At 42.3% G+C, this 18,940-nt stretch overlaps 1 protein-coding gene across 1 annotated transcript in view; it reads right to left on the reverse strand.

Moving 5' to 3' along the window:
• Window positions 1–18,468, reverse strand: part of LOC138664166 (cytochrome P450 2F2-like) — a 52,436-nt gene extending 33,968 nt beyond the window's left edge. Inside the window, exons 1-2 of the mRNA XM_069750623.1 lie at window positions 18,224–18,468; window positions 832–994 (exon numbers count right to left, since the gene is read on the reverse strand). Coding sequence (XP_069606724.1) covers window positions 832–994; window positions 18,224–18,385 — 325 coding nt within the window. The 5' untranslated portion in view covers window positions 18,386–18,468. The remainder of the gene's footprint in view (window positions 1–831; window positions 995–18,223) is intronic.
• Between the last annotated feature and the right edge of the window lie 472 nt (window positions 18,469–18,940).

The raw sequence follows: 18,940 nt of genomic DNA on the forward strand, positions 1-18,940 counted from the left end.
CACTCCATACAGCCAACCAATTCCAGCCCTGTGCTGATGAGGGCCTAAAGCCCGAAACACGTGTCCGCAGGTAGGAATTGGTTGGCTGTGTAAATTTAGAAACTAATCCGCAGCATTGCACGCTTGGCGATTCCGAGCGCTGTGGATTAGACTGGGGTGGAAAGAGATGATTTGCATAGCTCCGCCTACTGTAAAGGATTCTGGGTAAACCTGCTATTCTTTGTATTATGCTGCTTGCAAGTACTTTCCGTTTCAGGAAAGCATCCACTATGTATTTCCTTTAAGTAGAGGGCTTTTCGGTCTCTTTCGTCCCGCTACATTTAGCCCAACTTGGGTCTCTCCCTAAGGTGGCTAGCATGTATGTAGACAGATTCATGACATGAAACCTTTTAATATGTCGCATTTGTTTTTGGTGCATCTCATGTCAGTCGCTGCCCAAAGTAAAGTTTATGGTGGATTTTGCTACTTTTGCACAGTTGAAGAATAGACGTGTAATATTTTAAAGGATTAAGCAACTTTTGCCTTAAAAGGCACAAAAAGTGTGAAAAATAGAAAGGGAAAAAAAAGAACATTTTTCTTTTGGGCAAAGTTTTTTTTACCCCCCTGTGGGAACTAAAACCACATGATGAAAAAATAGCTTTAACAAAAAAAAAAGCAAATGATAAATAGGGCCATAAGTTTCTCAGTATACCATCACTATGAATGGTGGAACAATTTGCTTCCTAGGTCAGAAGTTTCACCATCGTACGACGTTCTGCCCTCATTTTGAACCACGTTGATAAGTTTTCTAGACTTAATTTTCACAAATGATCAATGCTAATGAGTTTTCACCTTTTTTCCGAGCAATTCTTTCAAAAACTGGCAAAATCGCTCTCCCACTGAAATCATCCGCCTGTCCCACCAGGGCCTCCTTCAGTGTATCGTAGCCATACAGAACCACAGTCGGCTTCCAACCAAAGAAGATGGTGTAGACGCTTCCGTACTTCTCCCCGAGCTGGAACGACACCAAAATAATAACATAAGGTGATAGTTACTGATTGACTACTTTAACTCTCAATGGACACACCCGGCTCTGTAAATTATACAAGTAGTAGTGGGTGGTAATATTTCTGAACTTCTCATTACACAAGTTTTTATCTGCGTGAAACTTGTCGGCCTCCGTCTCTCTGTTAAGACATATGGACATCACACAGTAGGGGCCCTGTTATGACGTGGTGGTCAGGACAATAATGGACCTGGAGGTTAAGAGCACACGGAATGACCTGATAGTTACTGATAATATAGGACGAGCTCTGGGACGTGGGAACTCTGCTGACCGCAATCCCTAATCCTATCAACCACACTAGAAATAGCCGTGGATTGCTCCTAACGCTCCCTATGCAACTCGGCACAGTCTAAGGAACTAGCTAGCCCTAAAGATAGAAAAATAAATCCTACCTTGCCTCAGAGAAATTCCCCAAAGGAAAAGGCAGCCCCCCACATATAATGACTGTGAGTAAAGATGAAAATACAAACACAGAGATGAAATAGATTAAGCAAAGTGAGGCCCGACTTACTAAACAGACTGAGGATAGGAAAGGTAGCTTTGCGGTCAGCACAAAAACCTACAAAAAGACCACGCAGAGGGCGCAAAAAGACCCTCCGCACCGACTCACGGTGCGGAGGCGCTCCCTCTGCGTCCCAGAGCTTCCAGCAAGCAAGGCAACAATCCAAATAGCAAGCTGGACAGAAAAATAGCAAACCAGAGAAAAACAAGCAGTCACTTAGCTTCTGCTGAGAAGACAGGTCACAAGAACGATCCAGGAGTGAACAAGACCAATACTGGAACATTGACAGGTGGCATGGAGCATTGATCTAAGTGGAGTTAAATAGAGGAGCCAGCTAACGAATTAACCTCGTCACCTGTGGAAGGAAACTCAGAAACACCCACAGCCACCAGAGAAAGTCCATGGACAGAACCAGCCGAAGTACCATTCATGACCACAGGAGGGAGCCCGACAACAGAATTCACAACAGGGCCCCAGCTTGAGAACCCAATTGGGGGGTTTCAAATGGAGTTATGAGTTATACAGATCAAAGGCTGGGGGCATTGGATCGCTGTCTGCACTCCTCACTTTGAACAGGCAATTAAAGCAGGTTATCTGATGGACAGCAGACATGGAGTGTGTAGAAAGAGTAATTAACAAGTACCTGACAGTAGTTGGAAGGGCAATCTATGAAGGTTTACATCCTCTTAACTAAATCAATGCAAGATGAAGATATTTGCCCTAAGGCAGACTGAACAGCTCCTTATCACAAACCTCACATTGCAATGGAAGTACAATATGTTCCATGCCATATGTGTAATAATCTGAGTTTGACACAATCCATGGATATATAAATGATTAGGGAACATATTGGCATCTGTGGGTAAAATCGCAAAAGTGTTGGTATCTGGCAACCCACAGGAACGCAATGTCTCCCTGAATTATGGATATATCATTCATGTGTGTGGGGTATGGAATGCTTGAAGAGTGTTCGGTAAGGTGACAGCCATATTGTTTCTTTAGGAGGTTCAGAGGTGCAGCACTTATGTTGGTAGAGAGTCACACAAATTTATTAGTGTGTTGCCCTGTAAATAAATGACTGATCAGGAAGACTGGACCCAACCATTGTGCAGAGGTTGTCTTAGTGTGAGGTGCCTAGAGGACATATGGGTTTAAGCTGTATTTTATGTGTTTCATGCACAGGTATATAGAACTAGAAGTTGTCTGCAGATCAGACAGGATTATTACATTACAGGTAGGGCCCTGGTCTTGTCCTGACCTGTGGCTCTGCATTCTGCTGCAGTGGGATTTTTTTTTTTAGCAATAAAGTGAATTTTCAATGACCTATCCGCTGCGTAATAATCCAAATGGTGCAGAAATCCTACAAAACTGACCACAGATATGCACTGAAGAGAACATCTGCATATTGGAACCAGGCACAAATCTGGCTACACATCAGACCCATATGAATGTACCCCTAGGTTACATTTATGTGGGAGAACGTATTTGGTATGGAATTTACACTGCTGCAAATTTGGCGCAGCAATATCCCTACAGTTTTTTGTGAAGATATATACTGCAGATTTAATAATAATAATCTTTATTTATATAGCGCCAACATATTCCGCAGCACTTTACAGTTTAACAGTTTCAAACACAACAGTCATAAGTAACAACATTAACAATACAATAATTAAAGCAAAATAAGACAACCCTGCCCATGAGAGCTTACAATCTACAATGAGGTGGGGGAGATACAAAGTACAGGTGTGTATTTACAATGATGGTCCAGCTATCTTCAGGGGGTGGGGGATAGATGGAGATAGTGAATGGGCTACACACACACAGACATAAAATGACTTTGATTAGTGAACGTGGTAGGCCGCTCTGAACAAATGTGATTTGAGGGAGCGCCTAAAACTATGCAAATTGTGGATTTCCTAATATCTTGGGGTAGAGTATTCCAGAGGATTGGCGCAGCGCGGGAGAAGTCTTGGAGTCAGAAGTGGGAGGTACGGATTAGTGCAGAGGTTAGTCGAAAGTAATTTGCAGAGCGCAGCGGTCAGTTAGGCCGATAGACAGAAATGAGGGAGGAGATATAAGGGGGTGCTGCACTGTGGAGAACTTTTGTGGGTGAGAACAAGTACTTTGAATTGTATCCTGTAATGAATGGGCAGCCAGTGTAACGACTGGCAAAGAACGGACGCGTCCGAGTAATGATTAGCCAGATGGACGAGCCTGGCTGCTGCATTAAGGATGGACTGGAGAGGGGAAAGTCGAGTGAGGGGGAGGCCAATTAATAGAGCATTACAGTAGTCCAGGCGGGAGTGGATCAGGGCAAGAGTGAGGATTTTTGTTGTTTCCATGGTGAGAAAAGGGCGGATTCTAGAGATGTTCTTTAGGTGTAAGCGGCACGAGCGGGCAAGAGATTGTATATGGGAGGTGAAGGTGAGATCAGAGTCAAACATATAACACCCAGACAGCGCGCCTGCTGCTGGGGTGTTATTATGGTGCCACCCTGTTGTGAATTCTGTTGTTGAACTCCCTCCTGTGGTCGTGAATGGTACTTCGGCGAGTTCTGTCCATGGACTCCCTCTGGTGGCTGTGAGTGAAGCTGCTGCTTCTGAGGTTCCTTACACAGGTGACGTGGTTTATCCTTTGGTTGGCTGCTCTATTTAACTCCATTCAGATTGTTACTCCATGCCAGCTGTCAATGTTCCTGCATTGGTTCAGTTCGCTCTTGGATCTTTCTGGTGACCTGTCTTCTCCAGCAGAAGCTAAGTTCCTGATAGTTATTATTTGTTCATTGTTTCCTTGTCCAGCTGGTTATCATGATTTTGTCTTGCTAGCTGGAAGCTCTGGGATGCAGAGTGGCATCTCCGCACCGTTAGTCGGTGTGGAGGTCTTTTTGCACTCTCTGTGTGGTCTTTTGTAGTTTTTTGTGCTGACCGCAAAGATTCCTTTCCTATCCTCTGTCTGTTTAGTAAGTCTGGCCTCCCTTTGCTGAAACCTGTTTCATTTCTGCGTTTGTGACTTTCATCTTTACTCACAGTCAGGAGTTGAAGCGTCGTTTTTCTTCTGCCCCTGTGTTGTGCCAGCCAGATGTTTCGCTCCCGTTTCAGGTTGAGGTTGATGCTTCTGGGATTGGAGCAGGGGCTGTTTTGTCGCAAAGAAGTTCTGATGGCTCGGTGATGAAACCATGTGCCTTCTTTTCTAGAAAATTCTCGCCTGCCGAGCGCAATTATGATGTTGGCAATCGAGAGTTGTTGGCCATGAAGTGGGCATTCGAGGAGTGGCGACATTGGCTTGAAGGAGCTAAACATCGCGTGGTGGTCTTGACGGATCACAAGAATTTGACTTATCTCGAGTCTGCCAAACGGTTGAATCCTAGACAGGCTCGATGGTCGCTCTTTTTCTCCTGTTTTGATTTTGTGGTTTCATACCTTCCGGGATCTAAGAATGTGAAGGCTGATGCCCTGTCAAGGAGTTTTGTGCCTGACTCTCCGGGTGTTCCGGAGCCGGCGGGTATTCTTAAAGAGGGGGTAATTTTGTCTGCCATCTCCCCTGATTTGCGGCGCGTGCTGCAGAAGTTTCAGGCTGATAGACCTGACCGTTGTCCTACGGAGAAACTGTTTGTCCCTGATAGATGGACTAGTAGAGTTATCTCTGAGGTTCATTGTTCGGTGTTGGCTGGTCATCCTGGAATCTTTGGTACCAGAGATTTGGTGGCTAGATCCTTTTGGTGGCCTTCTTTGTCACGGGATGTGCGTTCTTTTGTGCAGTCCTGTGGGACTTGTGCTCGGGCTAAGCCCTGCTGTTCTCGTGCCAGTGGGTTGCTTTTGCCCTTGCCGGTCCCAAAGAGGCCCTGGACGCATATTTCCATGGATTTTATTTCTGATCTCCCTGTTTCTCAAAGGATGTCGGTCATTTGGGTGGTTTGTGATCGCTTCTCTAAGATGGTCCATTTGGTGCCCTTGTCTAAATTGCCTTCCTCCTCTGATTTGGTGCCATTGCTTTTCCAGCATGTGGTTCGTTTGCATGGCATTCCAGAGAACATCGTCTCGGACAGAGGTTCCCAGTTTGTTTCGAGGTTTTGGCGGTCCTTTTGTGCTAAGATGGGCATTGATTTGTCTTTTTCTTCGGCTTTCCATCCTCAGACTAATGGCCAAACCGAACGAACTAATCAGACTTTGGAAACATATCTGAGATGCTTTGTTTCTGCTGATCAGGATGATTGGGTGTCCTTCTTGCCTTTGGCTGAGTTCGCCCTTAATAATCGGGCCAGCTCGGCTACTTTAGTTTCTCCTTTTTTCTGTAATTCTGGTTTCCATCCTCGTTTCTCTTCGGGGCAGGTTGAGCCTTCGGACTGTGCTGATGTGGATACGGTGGTGGACAGGTTGCAGCAGATTTGGACTCATGTGGTGGACAATTTGACATTGTCCCAGGAGAAGGCTCAACGTTTCACTAACCGCCGGCGCTGTGTTGGTCCCTGACTTCGTGTTGGGGATTTGGTTTGGTTGTCATCTCGTCATGTTCCTATGAAGGTTTCCTCTCCTAAGTTTAAGCCTCGTTTCATTGGGCCATATAAGATTTCTGAGGTTCTTAATCCTGTGTCATTTCGTTTGGATCTTCCAGCTCCTTTTGCCATTCATAATGTGTTCCATAGGTCGTTGTTGTGGAGATACGTGGCGCCTATGGTTCCCTCCGTTGATCCTCCTGCCCCGGTGTTGGTCGAGGGGGAGTTGGAGTATGTGGTGGAGAAGATTTTGGATTCTCGTGTTTCGAGACGGAAACTCCAGTACCTGGTCAAGTGGAAGGGTTATGGTCAGGAAGATAATTCCTGGGTTTTTGCCTCTGATGTTCATGCTGCCGATCTAGTTCGTGCCTTTCATTTGGCTCATCCTGATCGGCCTGGGGGCTCTGGTGAGGGTTCGGTGACCCCTCCCCAAGGGGGGGTACTGTTGTGAATTCTGTTGTCGAACTCCCTCCTGTGGTCGTGAATGGTACTTCGGCGAGTTCTGTCCATGGACTCCCTCTGGTGGCTGTGAGTGAAGCTGCTGCTTCTGAGGTTCCTTACACAGGTGACATGGTTTATCCTTTGGTTGGCTGCTCTATTTAACTCCACTCAGATCGTTACTCCATGCCAGCTGTCAATGTTCCTGCATTGGTTCAGTTCGCTCTTGGAACTTTCTGGTGACCTGTCTTCTCCAGCAGAAGCTAAGTTCCTGATAGTTATTATTTGTTAATTGTTTCCTTGTCCAGCTGGTTATCATGATTTTGTCTTGCTAGCTGGAAGCTCTGGGATGCAGAGTGGCATCTCCGCACCGTTAGTCGGTGCGGAGGTCTTTTTGCACTCTCTGTGTGGTCTTTTGTAGTTTTTTGTGCTGACCGCAAAGATTCCTTTCCTATCCTCTGTCTGTTTAGTAAGTCTGGCCTCCCTTTGCTGAAACCTGTTTCATTTCTGCGTTTGTGACTTTCATCTTTACTCACAGTCAATATATGTGGGGGGCTGCCTTTTCCTTTGGGGAATTTCTCTGAGGCAAGGTAGGCTTTATTTTCTATCTCTAGGGCTAGCTAGCTCTTAGGCTGTGAAGAGGTGTCTAGGGAGAGTCAGGAACGCTCCACGGCTATTTTTAGTTGTTGTGATAGGATTAGGGCCTGCGGTCAGCAGAGTTCCCACATCCCAGAGCTTGTCCTGTGTGAGTTTAACGATCAGGTCGTGCCGGGTGCTCCTAACCACCAGGTCATAACACCACCCACGGAGAGGGAAATGTCAGATTTAGGGAGGTTAGTAGATGGCGGGAGCAGAAGAAGTTCAGTTTTGGAGAGGTTGAGTTTCAGATAGAGAGCAGACATGATGTTGGAGACTGCAGACAGACAGTCGGTAGCGTTCTGTAGTACAGCAGGGGTAAGGTCAGGGGATGATGTGTATAGTTGTGTGTCATCGGTATAAAGATGGTACTGAAAGCCAAATCTGCTGATGGTCTGTCCAATTGGGGCCGTGTAGAGGGAGAAGAGAAGGGGGCCAAGCACTGAGCCCTGAGGTAACCCCGACAGTGAGAGGAAGAGGAGATGAAGTGGAGCCAGCAAACAGAACACTGAAGGAGCCGTCAGAAAGGTAGGAAGAGAACCAGGAGAGAGCAGTGTCCTTAATGCCTAGTGACTGGAGCCTAGAGAGTAGGAAAGGGTGATCAACAGTGTCGAAAGCTGCAGAAAGGTCGAGAAGAATGAGCAGAGAGTGGTCACCGTTACGTTTTGCTTTCAGAAGGTTGTTGGTCACTTTGATGAGTGCAGTTTCTGTTGAATGTAGGGGGCGGAAACCGGACTGTGAAGGGTCTAGGAGGGAGGGAGTGGAGAGGTAACGGGTATATCAGGCGCTCCAGGAGTTTAGAGATGAAGGGGAGATTGGAGACTGGTCTGTAGTTGTTTGTGCAGGATGGGTCGAGGGTGGGTTTCTTTAGTAATGGAGTAATGATAGAGTGTTTGAAGTAGGAGGGGAAAATGCCAGAGGAGAGGGAGAGATTAAAGTTTGTTGTTAGGTGAGTTGTGATTACTGGAGAGAGAGACTGGAGGAGGTGTGAGGGAATGGGGTCCGTAGTGCATGTACTCGGACGAGGAGAGGAGCCTGGAGACGACTTCTTCTGTGATGGGATCGAATGTGGAGAGTGAGTCAGGGGAGATGCAGGTAGGGATGGGAGTCACTGAACTTGGTGTCTGGGAATGGATTTCCTGACAGATGTTATCTATTTTCTCTATAAAGTGGGAGGCCAGGTCATCAGCACAAATGTCTGTGATAGGGGCTTGTGCTTTTGGCCTGAGGAGGGAGGAAAGGTGTCAAAAAGTTTCCTGGGGTTGTTGGATAGTGAGGAGATCAGGGTGGTGAAGTAGGTCTGTTTTGCGAGGTGAAGGGCAGAGTTATAGGTCCTTAACATAAATTTGAAGTGTATGAAGTCTTCTGGTGTGTGTGTTTTCTTCCATAAGCGTTCAGCACACCTAGAGCATCGCTGGAGAAATCGGGTTTGCAATGTGAGCCAGGGCTGTTTCACTCTGTTTGGAGGTTCTGAGGGTGAGGGGAGCTACTTGGTCCAGGGTGCTTCTAAGAGTGTCATTAACCCCTTCATGACCTTGGGATTTTTCGTTTTTCCGTGTTCGATTTTCGCTCCCCTCCTTCCCAGAGCCATAACTTTTATATTTTTCCGTCAATATGGCCATGTGAGGGCTTATTTTTTGCGGGACGAGTTGTACTTTTGAACGACATCATTGGTTTTAGCATGTCGTGTACTAGAAAATGGGAAAAAAATTCCAAGTGCAGTGAAATTGCAAAAAAAAGTGCAATCCCACACTTGTTTTTTGTTTGGCTTTTTTGCTAGGTTCACTAAATGCTAAAACTGACCTGACGTTATGATTCTCCAGGTCAGTACGAGTTCATAGACACCTAACATGACTAGGTTATTTTTTACCTAAGTGGTGAAAAAAAATTCCAAACTTTGCTAAAAAAAAAAAATTGTGCCATTTTCCGATACTCGCAGCGTCTCCATTTTTCATGATCTGGGGTTGATTGTGGGCTTATTATTGGCGTGCCGAGATGACGTTTTTATTGATAGCATTTTGGTGCAGATACGTTCTTTTGATCGCCCGTTATTGCATTTTAATGCAATGTCGCGGCGACCAAAAAAACGTAATTCTGGCGTTTCAAATTTTTTTCTCGCTACGCTGTTTAGTGATCAGGTTAATGCTTTTTTTAATTGATAGATCGGGCGATTCTGAACGCTGATTTACCAAATATGTGTAGATTTGATTTTTTTTATTGATTTATTTTGATTGGGGCGAAAGGGGGGTGATTTAAACTTTTATATTTTTTTATTTTTTTAACTTTTTTTAACTTTATATTTTTTACTTTTGCCATACTTCAATAGCCTCCATGGGAGGCTAGAAGCAGGCACAGCACGATCGCCTCTGCTACATAGCAGCGATCTGCTGTTTGCTGCTACGTAGCAGAAAATCAGGTGTGCTGTGAGCGCCAACCACAGGGTGGCGCTCACGGCTACCGGCGATCAGTAACCATAGAGGTCTCAAGGACCTCTATGGTTACAATGGAGAAGCATCGCCGACCTCCGATCATGTGACGGGGGTCGGCGATGCTGTCAATTCCAGCCGGATGCGGTAGTTAAATGCCGCTGTCTGCGTTTGACAGCGGCATTTAACTAGTTAATAGGCGCGGGCAGATCGCGATTCTGCTCGCGCCTATTACCAGCACATGTCAGCTGTTCAAAACAGCTGACATGTCCCGGCTTTGATGCGGGCTCACCGCCGGAGCCCGCATCAAAGCGGGGCTTCTGACCTCGGACGTACTATACCGTCCGAGGTCAGAAAGGGGTTAAAGTGATGTACAGCCAGATCAGGACAGGAAAAAGAAGAGATTGGGGGCAATGATGAGTGTAGGGAGTCTGAAAGTGTATGAGGGTTAATGGCATGTAGATTTCTGACTGTATGGTAGTTTGGAGGGTGCTGGGGTGAGCGAGGATTTGTGAGCGTGAAGGAGAGAATGTTGCGGTCAGAGAGGGGAAGCGGTGAGTTATCTAGGTAGGAGATTAAGCAGAGTCGGGCGAAAACCAGGTCAAGGGTGTTACCGTCTTTGTGTGTTTCAGAGGTTGAGAGCTGTGAGAGGCCGAGAGAAGTGGTTAGTGATAGAAGCTGGGATGCAGATGTGGGAGTGGGGCTGTTAATGGGGATGTTGAAGTCCAATTTGACATTCTGCGCTACAAAAGGTAAAGTCAGCAGAAATTAAACCTCTGAAGATGTCAAATCCACAGATGCAGTAAATTTACGCTGCGGATTTTCTCTGCAGCGCATAGTTTTAATGAAATCTCACCTACAACGCTAGTACTGTGATACACACGCAGCAGATTTTCCGAAGAAAAAACCTCAGACAGAATATCCACAGCATATCCGATGACACAAAGCTCAGGTCAACGGACCGCTGCAACCAATCACAGTCCAACGTGGTCCTACCGCTGATGAAAACCCTGGATAACTTTTCCCTTTATCCGGGCAACCCCTTTTAAGGCTTGTCAGCCTCATGGCCAAACATGTCAATTTACCCAGAAATATCAAGAGTTTACTGTTTTTCAGGTCCCCTTACTCAATCACCCTAAGAACAAGGCTTTTCACCCGGCTTCCTGATGTCTTGATTATTAATATTTTTCTTGGCTTATTTTAACTTATCAATGAGGAGGCATATTGTTTTTGTGCCACCATATTCTGAGAGCCACAAGTTTTACTTTTTTCATTTGTCCGATTTTAGATTAATTACGACTTTTGATCATTTTTTGTTACACCTTTTGGGAGATGAACACAAAAGTGTCAATTCTGTTCTTACATCGGTCATCATTTAGTACTTTGGCTGATTAATTTTATTCTGTTGGTCAGTGCGATACAGATAATACCAATTTTATATTTTTTTTTACATATTTTGGTATTTTTTACCCTGTGTCCCCAGCATTGAAAATAAAAATCCTTTTTTTTGTCACCATATTCTTAGACCTTTTTCTACAGATATTGGCACTGTCCCCATTGGGACTCATAATCTTAGATCCCTATCAAAGTGATCTATTTCAAGTGTTTCTGTTAATGTTGATGATTATGGCTTACAGCCAATGAAAACCCAAAAGTCGTTATCTCAGTAAATTAGAATACATTATAACACCAGCTTGAAAAAATTATTTTAAAATCTGAAATGTTGGCCTACTGAAATGTATGTTCAGTAAATGCACTCAATACTTGGTCAGGGCTCCTTTGGCATCAATTACTGCATCAATGCATCGTGGCATGGAGGACGATCAGCCTGTGGCACTGCTGAGGTGTTATGGAAGCCCAGGTTGCTTTGATAGCAGCCTTCAGCTCATCTGCATTGTTAGTATATACCCCAAAGAAAATATTTACTAACAACAGATGCCAAATTTTTAATTAATAAATTTTATTATTATAAAGACATAACACAATCAATAACATTTTTATTAAAAATATATATATATATATATGTGTGTACAATCTAAAATAGAATATAAATAAAAGTATGCATGTACAGTATAGATCAGTATGCGAGGGGGCTAGGGCGCACAAAAACTGATTGATAACACTACAATAGTATATATCAAATAAATAAAAAAATATAATCGAGTAGAAACATATAAAATTAAATGATAACACGGCTGACAAAATATATGAACAACTATTCACAATGAAATGTATATATAAATAATATCAAATAAATAATATTTCATGTGATAAAATAAATAAAAAAATAAATAATAAACAAATCAATTTAATAAATGTGCATAAACCAAACACCAAAATTTAATAAGGTCCAATAGTAATTAAACGCATATCCATATATGATAAGCCTGTAATTGATATATAATTGGTGACATGATAAAAGAAAAATTGATGAAATAATATGATTGAGTGAAAATAAATTCAACAACTATGTGAAAAAATATATATACTACAAACCATACAAATTAATAAAAAGGTGTACTGAAAACTGTGTCACAAAATAAATAAATAAAAACGTGATGTGTGCAAAAAAACAATGAATGTGATGAAATAGTGGAAAAATATATAATAATGAGTAGTAACTATAATATAGTGATGTAATATATATGAATATAATAAAAGTGATGATATTCTGTCAAATGCAAAACAAAGTCTATACTGAGGTGTAAAATTAATAACCGGAATGATGTATGTATGAGGTGTTGAAAGGTGGAGATAAGATGAACTAAACCAGTAACCAACTATATATCATAAATACTAGATATGACAATCAGTGTAACTTGCTCTCATATAAGTCCTCCAGAGGATATGCGCATAAGTGGTATAAGGAAAAAATAATATATAATGCACATAAGAGATGATGTAAATACTAATTAAATATAATAATAGTGAATTGAAATAAATAAAGATCAAATATATAAATATTGAGAATAGAGAAGGCAGAGGAGGAAAACAGTCCTTTCAGGAGACAAACAAGTGGAATTTTGGGAGAAAATCCACTATCAATGGAAATCCATGAGGGCAATAAATGGCCGCAATATGCACAGGCCACAAAATACTATTACTACTCCCTGTCTCGGCGCCATGTAATTATGGCGTCCCTGATTGTGGAATAGTCTGCAGCTGTGAGTATGCTATATGATGCGGTCGCGCCCTACACACGCCACTCCCTGACGAAGCGGTTGCGAAACGTGCGTTGGAGTGGTGTGTGAGGGGGCTGTGGCGCGCATATCTGGTTGGTATTCACGGCTGATTTTCTCTTATGTGCATTATATATTATTTTTTCCTTATACCACTTATGCGCATATCCTCTGGAGGACTTATATGAGAGCAAGTTACACTGCCTGTCATATCTAGTATTTATGATATATAGTTGGTTACTGGTTTAGTTCATCTTATCTCCACCTTTCAACACCTCACACATACATACATCATTCCGGTTATTAATTTTACACCTCAGTATAGACTTTGTTTTGCATTTGACAGAATATCATCACTTTTATTATATTCATATATATTACATCACTATATTATAGTTACTACTCATTATTATATATTTTTCCACTATTTCATCACATTCATTGTTTTTTTGCACACATCACGTTTTTATTTATTTATTTTGTGACACAGTTTTCAGTACACCTTTTTATTAATTTGTATGGTTTGTAGTATATATATTTTTTCACATAATTGTTGAATTTATTTTCACTCAATCATATTATTTCATCAATTTTTCTTTTATCATGTCACCAATTATATATCAATTACAGGCTTATCATATATGGATATGCATTTAATTACTATTGGACCTTATTAAATTTTGGTGTTTGGGGTTTATGCACATTTATTAAATTGATTTGTTTATTATTTATTTTTTTATTTATTTTATCACATGAAATATTATTTATTTGATATTATTTATATATACATTTCATTGTGAATAGTTGTTCATATATTTTGTCAGGCGTGTTATCATTTAATTTTATGTTTCTACTCGATTATATTTTTTTATTTATTTGATATATACTATTGTAGTGTTATCAATCAGTTTTTGTGCGCCCTAGCCCCCTCGCATACTGATCTATACTGTACATGCATACTTTTATTTATATTCTATTTTAGATTGTACATATATATACATATATATATATATATATATATTTTTTATTTTTTTTTATAAAAATGTTATTGATTGTGTTATGTTTTTTTAATAATAAAATTAATTAATTAAAAATTTGGCATCTGTTGTTAGTAAATATTTTCTTTGGGGTATATGCTTGTTGTGGAATATTTACTTGATTGGATATTTTCAATATTATTTGGTATTTCTTTTCTATATAGGATTTCTTTGTCTGCATTGTTAGGTCTGGTCTCTCTCGTCTTCCTCTTGACAATACCCCATAGATTCTCTTTGGGGTTAAAGTCAGGCGAGTTTGCTGGCCAATCAAGCACAGTGATACTGTTGTTTTTAAACCAGGTATTGGTACTTTTGGCAGTATGGACAGGTGCCAAGTCCTGCTGGAGAATGACATTTCCATCTCCAAAAAGCTTGTCAGCAGAGGGAAGCATGAAGTGCTCTAAAATTTCTTAGTAGACGGCTGCGCTGACTTTGGTCGTGATAAAACACAGTGGACCTACACCAGATGACATGGCTCCCCGAACCATCACTGATTGTGGAAACGTCACACTAGACCTCAAGCAGCTTGGATTGTCTGTCTCTCCATTCTTCCTCCAGACTCTGGGACCTTGATTTCTAAGGTCTAGTGTGAAGTATCCACAATCAGTGATGATTTGGGGAGCCATGTCATGTGCTGGAGTAGGTCCACTGTGTTTTATCAAGACCAAAGTCAGTGTAGCCATCTACAAGGAAATTTTAGAGCACTTCATTCTTCCCTCTGCTGACAAGCTTTTTGGGAATGGAAATATCATTCTCCAGCAGGACTTGTCACATTTTCACACTGCCAAAAGTACCAATTCTTGGTTTAAAAACAACAGTATCACTGTGTTTGATTGGGCAGCAAACTCGCCTGACCTTGTCAAGAGGAAGATGAGAAACACCAGACCCAACAATGCAGACGAGCTGAAGGTTGCTATCAAAGCAACCTGGGCTTCCATAACACCTCAGCAGTGCCACAGGCATGCCACGCTGCAATGATGCAGTAACTGATGCAAAAGGAGCCCCGACCAAGTATTGAGTGCATTTACTGAACATACATTTCAGTAGGTCACCATTTCGGATTTTAAAATCATTTTTCAAGCTGGTGTTATAAAGTATTCTAATTTACTGAGATAATGACTTTTGTGTTTTCATTGGCTGTAAGCCACAATCATCAACATTAACAGAAATAAACACTTGAAATAGGTCACTCTGTTTGTAATGACTATCTAATATATGAGTTTCACTTTTTGTATTGAAGAACTGAAATAAATTAACTTTTTGATGATATTCTAATTTTGTGAGATGCACCTCTATATCCGCATTACTTAACAGGCCATTGAAAAAAATGGCCGAAAACCTAGTCGGCAAGTCACCACAAGTATGCAGGTTCCACATTGAGCCACGTGATCATCAATCTGTCAAGTGAGTAGGATCCTGACAGTTTGCCAAGTTTCGACAATCTGCAGTCACTGTGCGACTACCAAAATTTACCTTAACATGGAAAACCCCTTTAAGGCAATACGCTACCACAACTATAGGGAACAAGCTGAACAATGGAGATTATTTAGGAAGAGACCTGATCGGTAGCCTAAATAGATATTTTCTGATTACTATATGTGCCGAGTATTCATTTGCACATATAGAATTAATATAGGGGTCTGATATTAATAAAATAGCCCTAATATATTAATCCACAATGTCAAAAATTCCTCTCCCTCTTTTGCTGTGATGGCTTCTTAATATTAACCCTATGGCTACATTCAAACGTTCAGTATTTGGTCAGTTTTTACCTCAGTATTTGTAAGTCAAAATCAAGAGTGGGTGATAAATGCAGAAGTGGTGACGTGTTTCTATTATACTTTTCCTTTGATTGTTCCACTCCTGATTTTGGCTTTCAAACAGTGTTGTAAAATACTGACCACATACTGAACATGTGAACATGTGTGACAGATAGAAGCTGCACTGGTGATTTAGAATCATCCAGCAACTATAGGGGTAAAATATGGTTATGTGGAAAAGAATTCTCCAGCGTGGTCAAATATCATGGACCATGATTAAGACCTCACAGTCGAAACACGATGGTCGTTAATCCCCTGGGATTCCTTTATCTGTCTACAACGTGTCCTTTTAATGCTTTACTAATTAACGTGAAGTTTTATTTCACCACCCTGGAGAATTCTTTTCCATATTGCTTTCTGCACACGTCTAGGACCAAGGCAGCTCCGTGCTTGGATTCTACTTCATTGAAGAGACTTCAAATGGTGAACTGACTCTCCCATTTCCCCCCTTCGCTCCACATATGTAAAAAATGGTTATAGCTGACAGGGAGTAGTTAGCTCAGCCCCAGGGGAAACTCGGAAAGTTGTTATGTCCGGGAGATCCAAAAGAAAGATGTGTTAGAGAGTGTAGCGTTTCACCTACTACGTGTCTTGGGGGACACTCGCTTGGCACGGGAATAACGCACATGAGCGGTTACTTCACAAAAGCAGGCAATCTGGTTTATTTAAACTCTGCATAAACCAGATAGAGTACAGTCCGTTTCATTACATCCACAAAACATTATAGGACATCAGTCAGTTCATATAGCAGATAGGCTTCTCTGCCATATATCATAATCCCCTTGCATGGGGTTACCTTTTACGAGTTCCACTCACACTGATTTCACGTCAGTCCCAGGTCCTTAATACAGACCGTCCAGGTCCACGGTCTCTAGGTGCTTCCAGGACGTCTCCACTCCCAGGAGACTCCAACACTGACCATCCAGGACCTACAGCACACAAGCCACTCAGTGCCAAAGCCCAACCATGTGCTATTCAGGAATTCCCAGGATTTCCAACACACGCTTCCAGGGCCTTGCACTTGGACCATTCAGATCCAAACAGGAACCATGTGATCCACACCCTGGTCACATTACATACCTGTAACCACTCCCCTGGGTGGGAGTGTGGGTGTGTGTGGCTAGTTTGACCCACCCATCTCTCATAACTAGCCCTGCCAGTCTCCCAATAAAACTACGCATTTACATGTGGGACTACAGGTCCTAGACCACAACATAATCTTCAGACTGACAGCGCAGAGGGTCCTCCTCTGCGACACACATACCGGCCATCTACAATTCTGCCGGATTTTGTCTCATCACAACTATACCTCCAAGTGCATCTTGAAGTGCACACGCAGCGCTCCCTGGCTGTAACATTGGTCACTGCACCACAAGAGTCTTCTGTCAGGCACTCTGTATACACCAGTTCTACCACAGAAGTGATTGCTGTAATCAAAGAAGCAGTTAGGACAGCCAGGAGCATCTTTATTACCTCAAGATATGTGAGTGAGCTACAGCACTGGACTCATCCTCCTCCCCCAGCTCACTGCATGAGCAAGGTACAGTTCTGCTTAGGTTAAGACACAGTGTGTGGAAAAAAAGTTATCTGTAAAGAGACTTTCATATATGATGAAGGAGAATTGCATGAAGAGAAGTGATCCTGTGTGATGAAAAGAAGCTTGAATAACACCCTTGTTATCAACTTCAGCTCAAAACTGTATCATACCTGTGTGCCTGTAAACTGTTACATCCCCTCTGCTGTGAAGAATTATAATTAATGGTTGCACTGTGTGTGATTTCCCAGGATTCCAAAAGAATTCATGTTTCCTTTGTATCGCATTCATATATTGAGTGTCATACATGCAACACACAGCCTAAGGCTACTTTCACACTAGCGTTAACTGCAATACGTTAAAATGCGTCGTTTTGCAGAAAAAACGCATCCAGCAAAATATTTTGCTGGATGCGTTTTTTCCCCATAGACTTGTATTGGCGACGCATTGCGACGGATTTGCATACGTCGGTATACGTCTTTCGACGGATGCGTCGAAATTAGGCGACACGTCGTCTGGAAAAACGTAGATTGTAACGTTTTTTGGCTCCGACAAAAAAACGTGTCTCAGCGCATCCATCGGCATGCGTCTTTGGCTACAATGAAAGTCTATGAGCGACGGATGCGTCGAGACACGTCGTACGACGCAATGCAGCGCTGCAATACGTTTTTTTCTACTGAGCATGCTCAGAAACAGGATTTTTTTAGCTAATTGGCCAGACATCCCCAAATAGACGGATAAGTCGAAATGCTGTATGCGTTGCATACATTTTGCACTTTTTTGACGAATCCGTTTTTTGGGCAAAAAGACGTTTATGTGACGGTTTGCAGTTAACGCTAGTGTGAAAGTAGTAAGCCGGTCGCTCCCAGGTTGACATCTCTGCATAGCTACTGCTTTGGGCTGCCTCCGTTCTATGTGGGATTGATTGGCCAGTGCCTGCTATGGGTCTGTCCATACAGAACAGACATGATCAATCAATCATTCAAGCTACAGAAAATAAAAACTACCTGCAAACACAAGCTCAGTGTCAGCGTTTGGGTCCAGATCTAACATGTATTGGTTAGTTAGGGCATTACCTGGGCACAATAGAAATCCCCTATAAGTGACTTACCTCGGTGAGAGTGTTATAAGGTGCGGATTTATCTATCTGGTGCAGGTTACCGATAACAGGCCAGGGAGTCGGGCCCGGAGGTAAATTTTGCCTTTTCCTCCTTGAGGATATGAAGAGATAAATCAGGACTGTGAAGAGTCCGATGAGCAGGCCGGACAGCATGTTCCTCTATACTTGACTGTCACACTGTGGGGTGCAGCCGCCCTGGAGCTCAGTGTTTAACACTCTCCTGCCTAGTGACTCCTCCTCTGAACTTTCCTCTACTGATGTAAGAGAATGTAATCGAGCAGAGGGCGTGCTGTGTACACATTATTAACTCCTCGTAAAGCTTCACTGTTTCAGGTTTTTTGAAGACACAAAAAGAGCACAGCGAGGTGAAAAATACTCTGTTGTAAAGAAGTCACAGTAAATAAGCAAGTGCTAGACAAAAAATGAAAAAATACAGGGTATTTAGTTAATACTTTTTTTGCAAAAAAATGTACATTAAGCTGCTCCACCAATTGTCAAGGAATACCCATAATAGAACAGTCCTATCTAGTGTATATAATCCCTATCTGATGTATTTAAAAACCTGATCATCTGTATAGTACATGTATAAGCAGGGTTCAGAGAGAAAATATCCATGTGGACATGCTGGATGGAACAGCTTCAGTGCAAATGGCCCACAGAGGAGTGGTGGACTCCCCAGTCTTGTAGAAACAAGAGAACAATTATAGA

The sequence above is a fragment of the Ranitomeya imitator genome, chromosome 2 (genome assembly GCF_032444005.1).
Source record: "Ranitomeya imitator isolate aRanImi1 chromosome 2, aRanImi1.pri, whole genome shotgun sequence".
In the NCBI taxonomy this organism is placed as follows: Eukaryota; Metazoa; Chordata; class Amphibia; order Anura; family Dendrobatidae; genus Ranitomeya; species Ranitomeya imitator.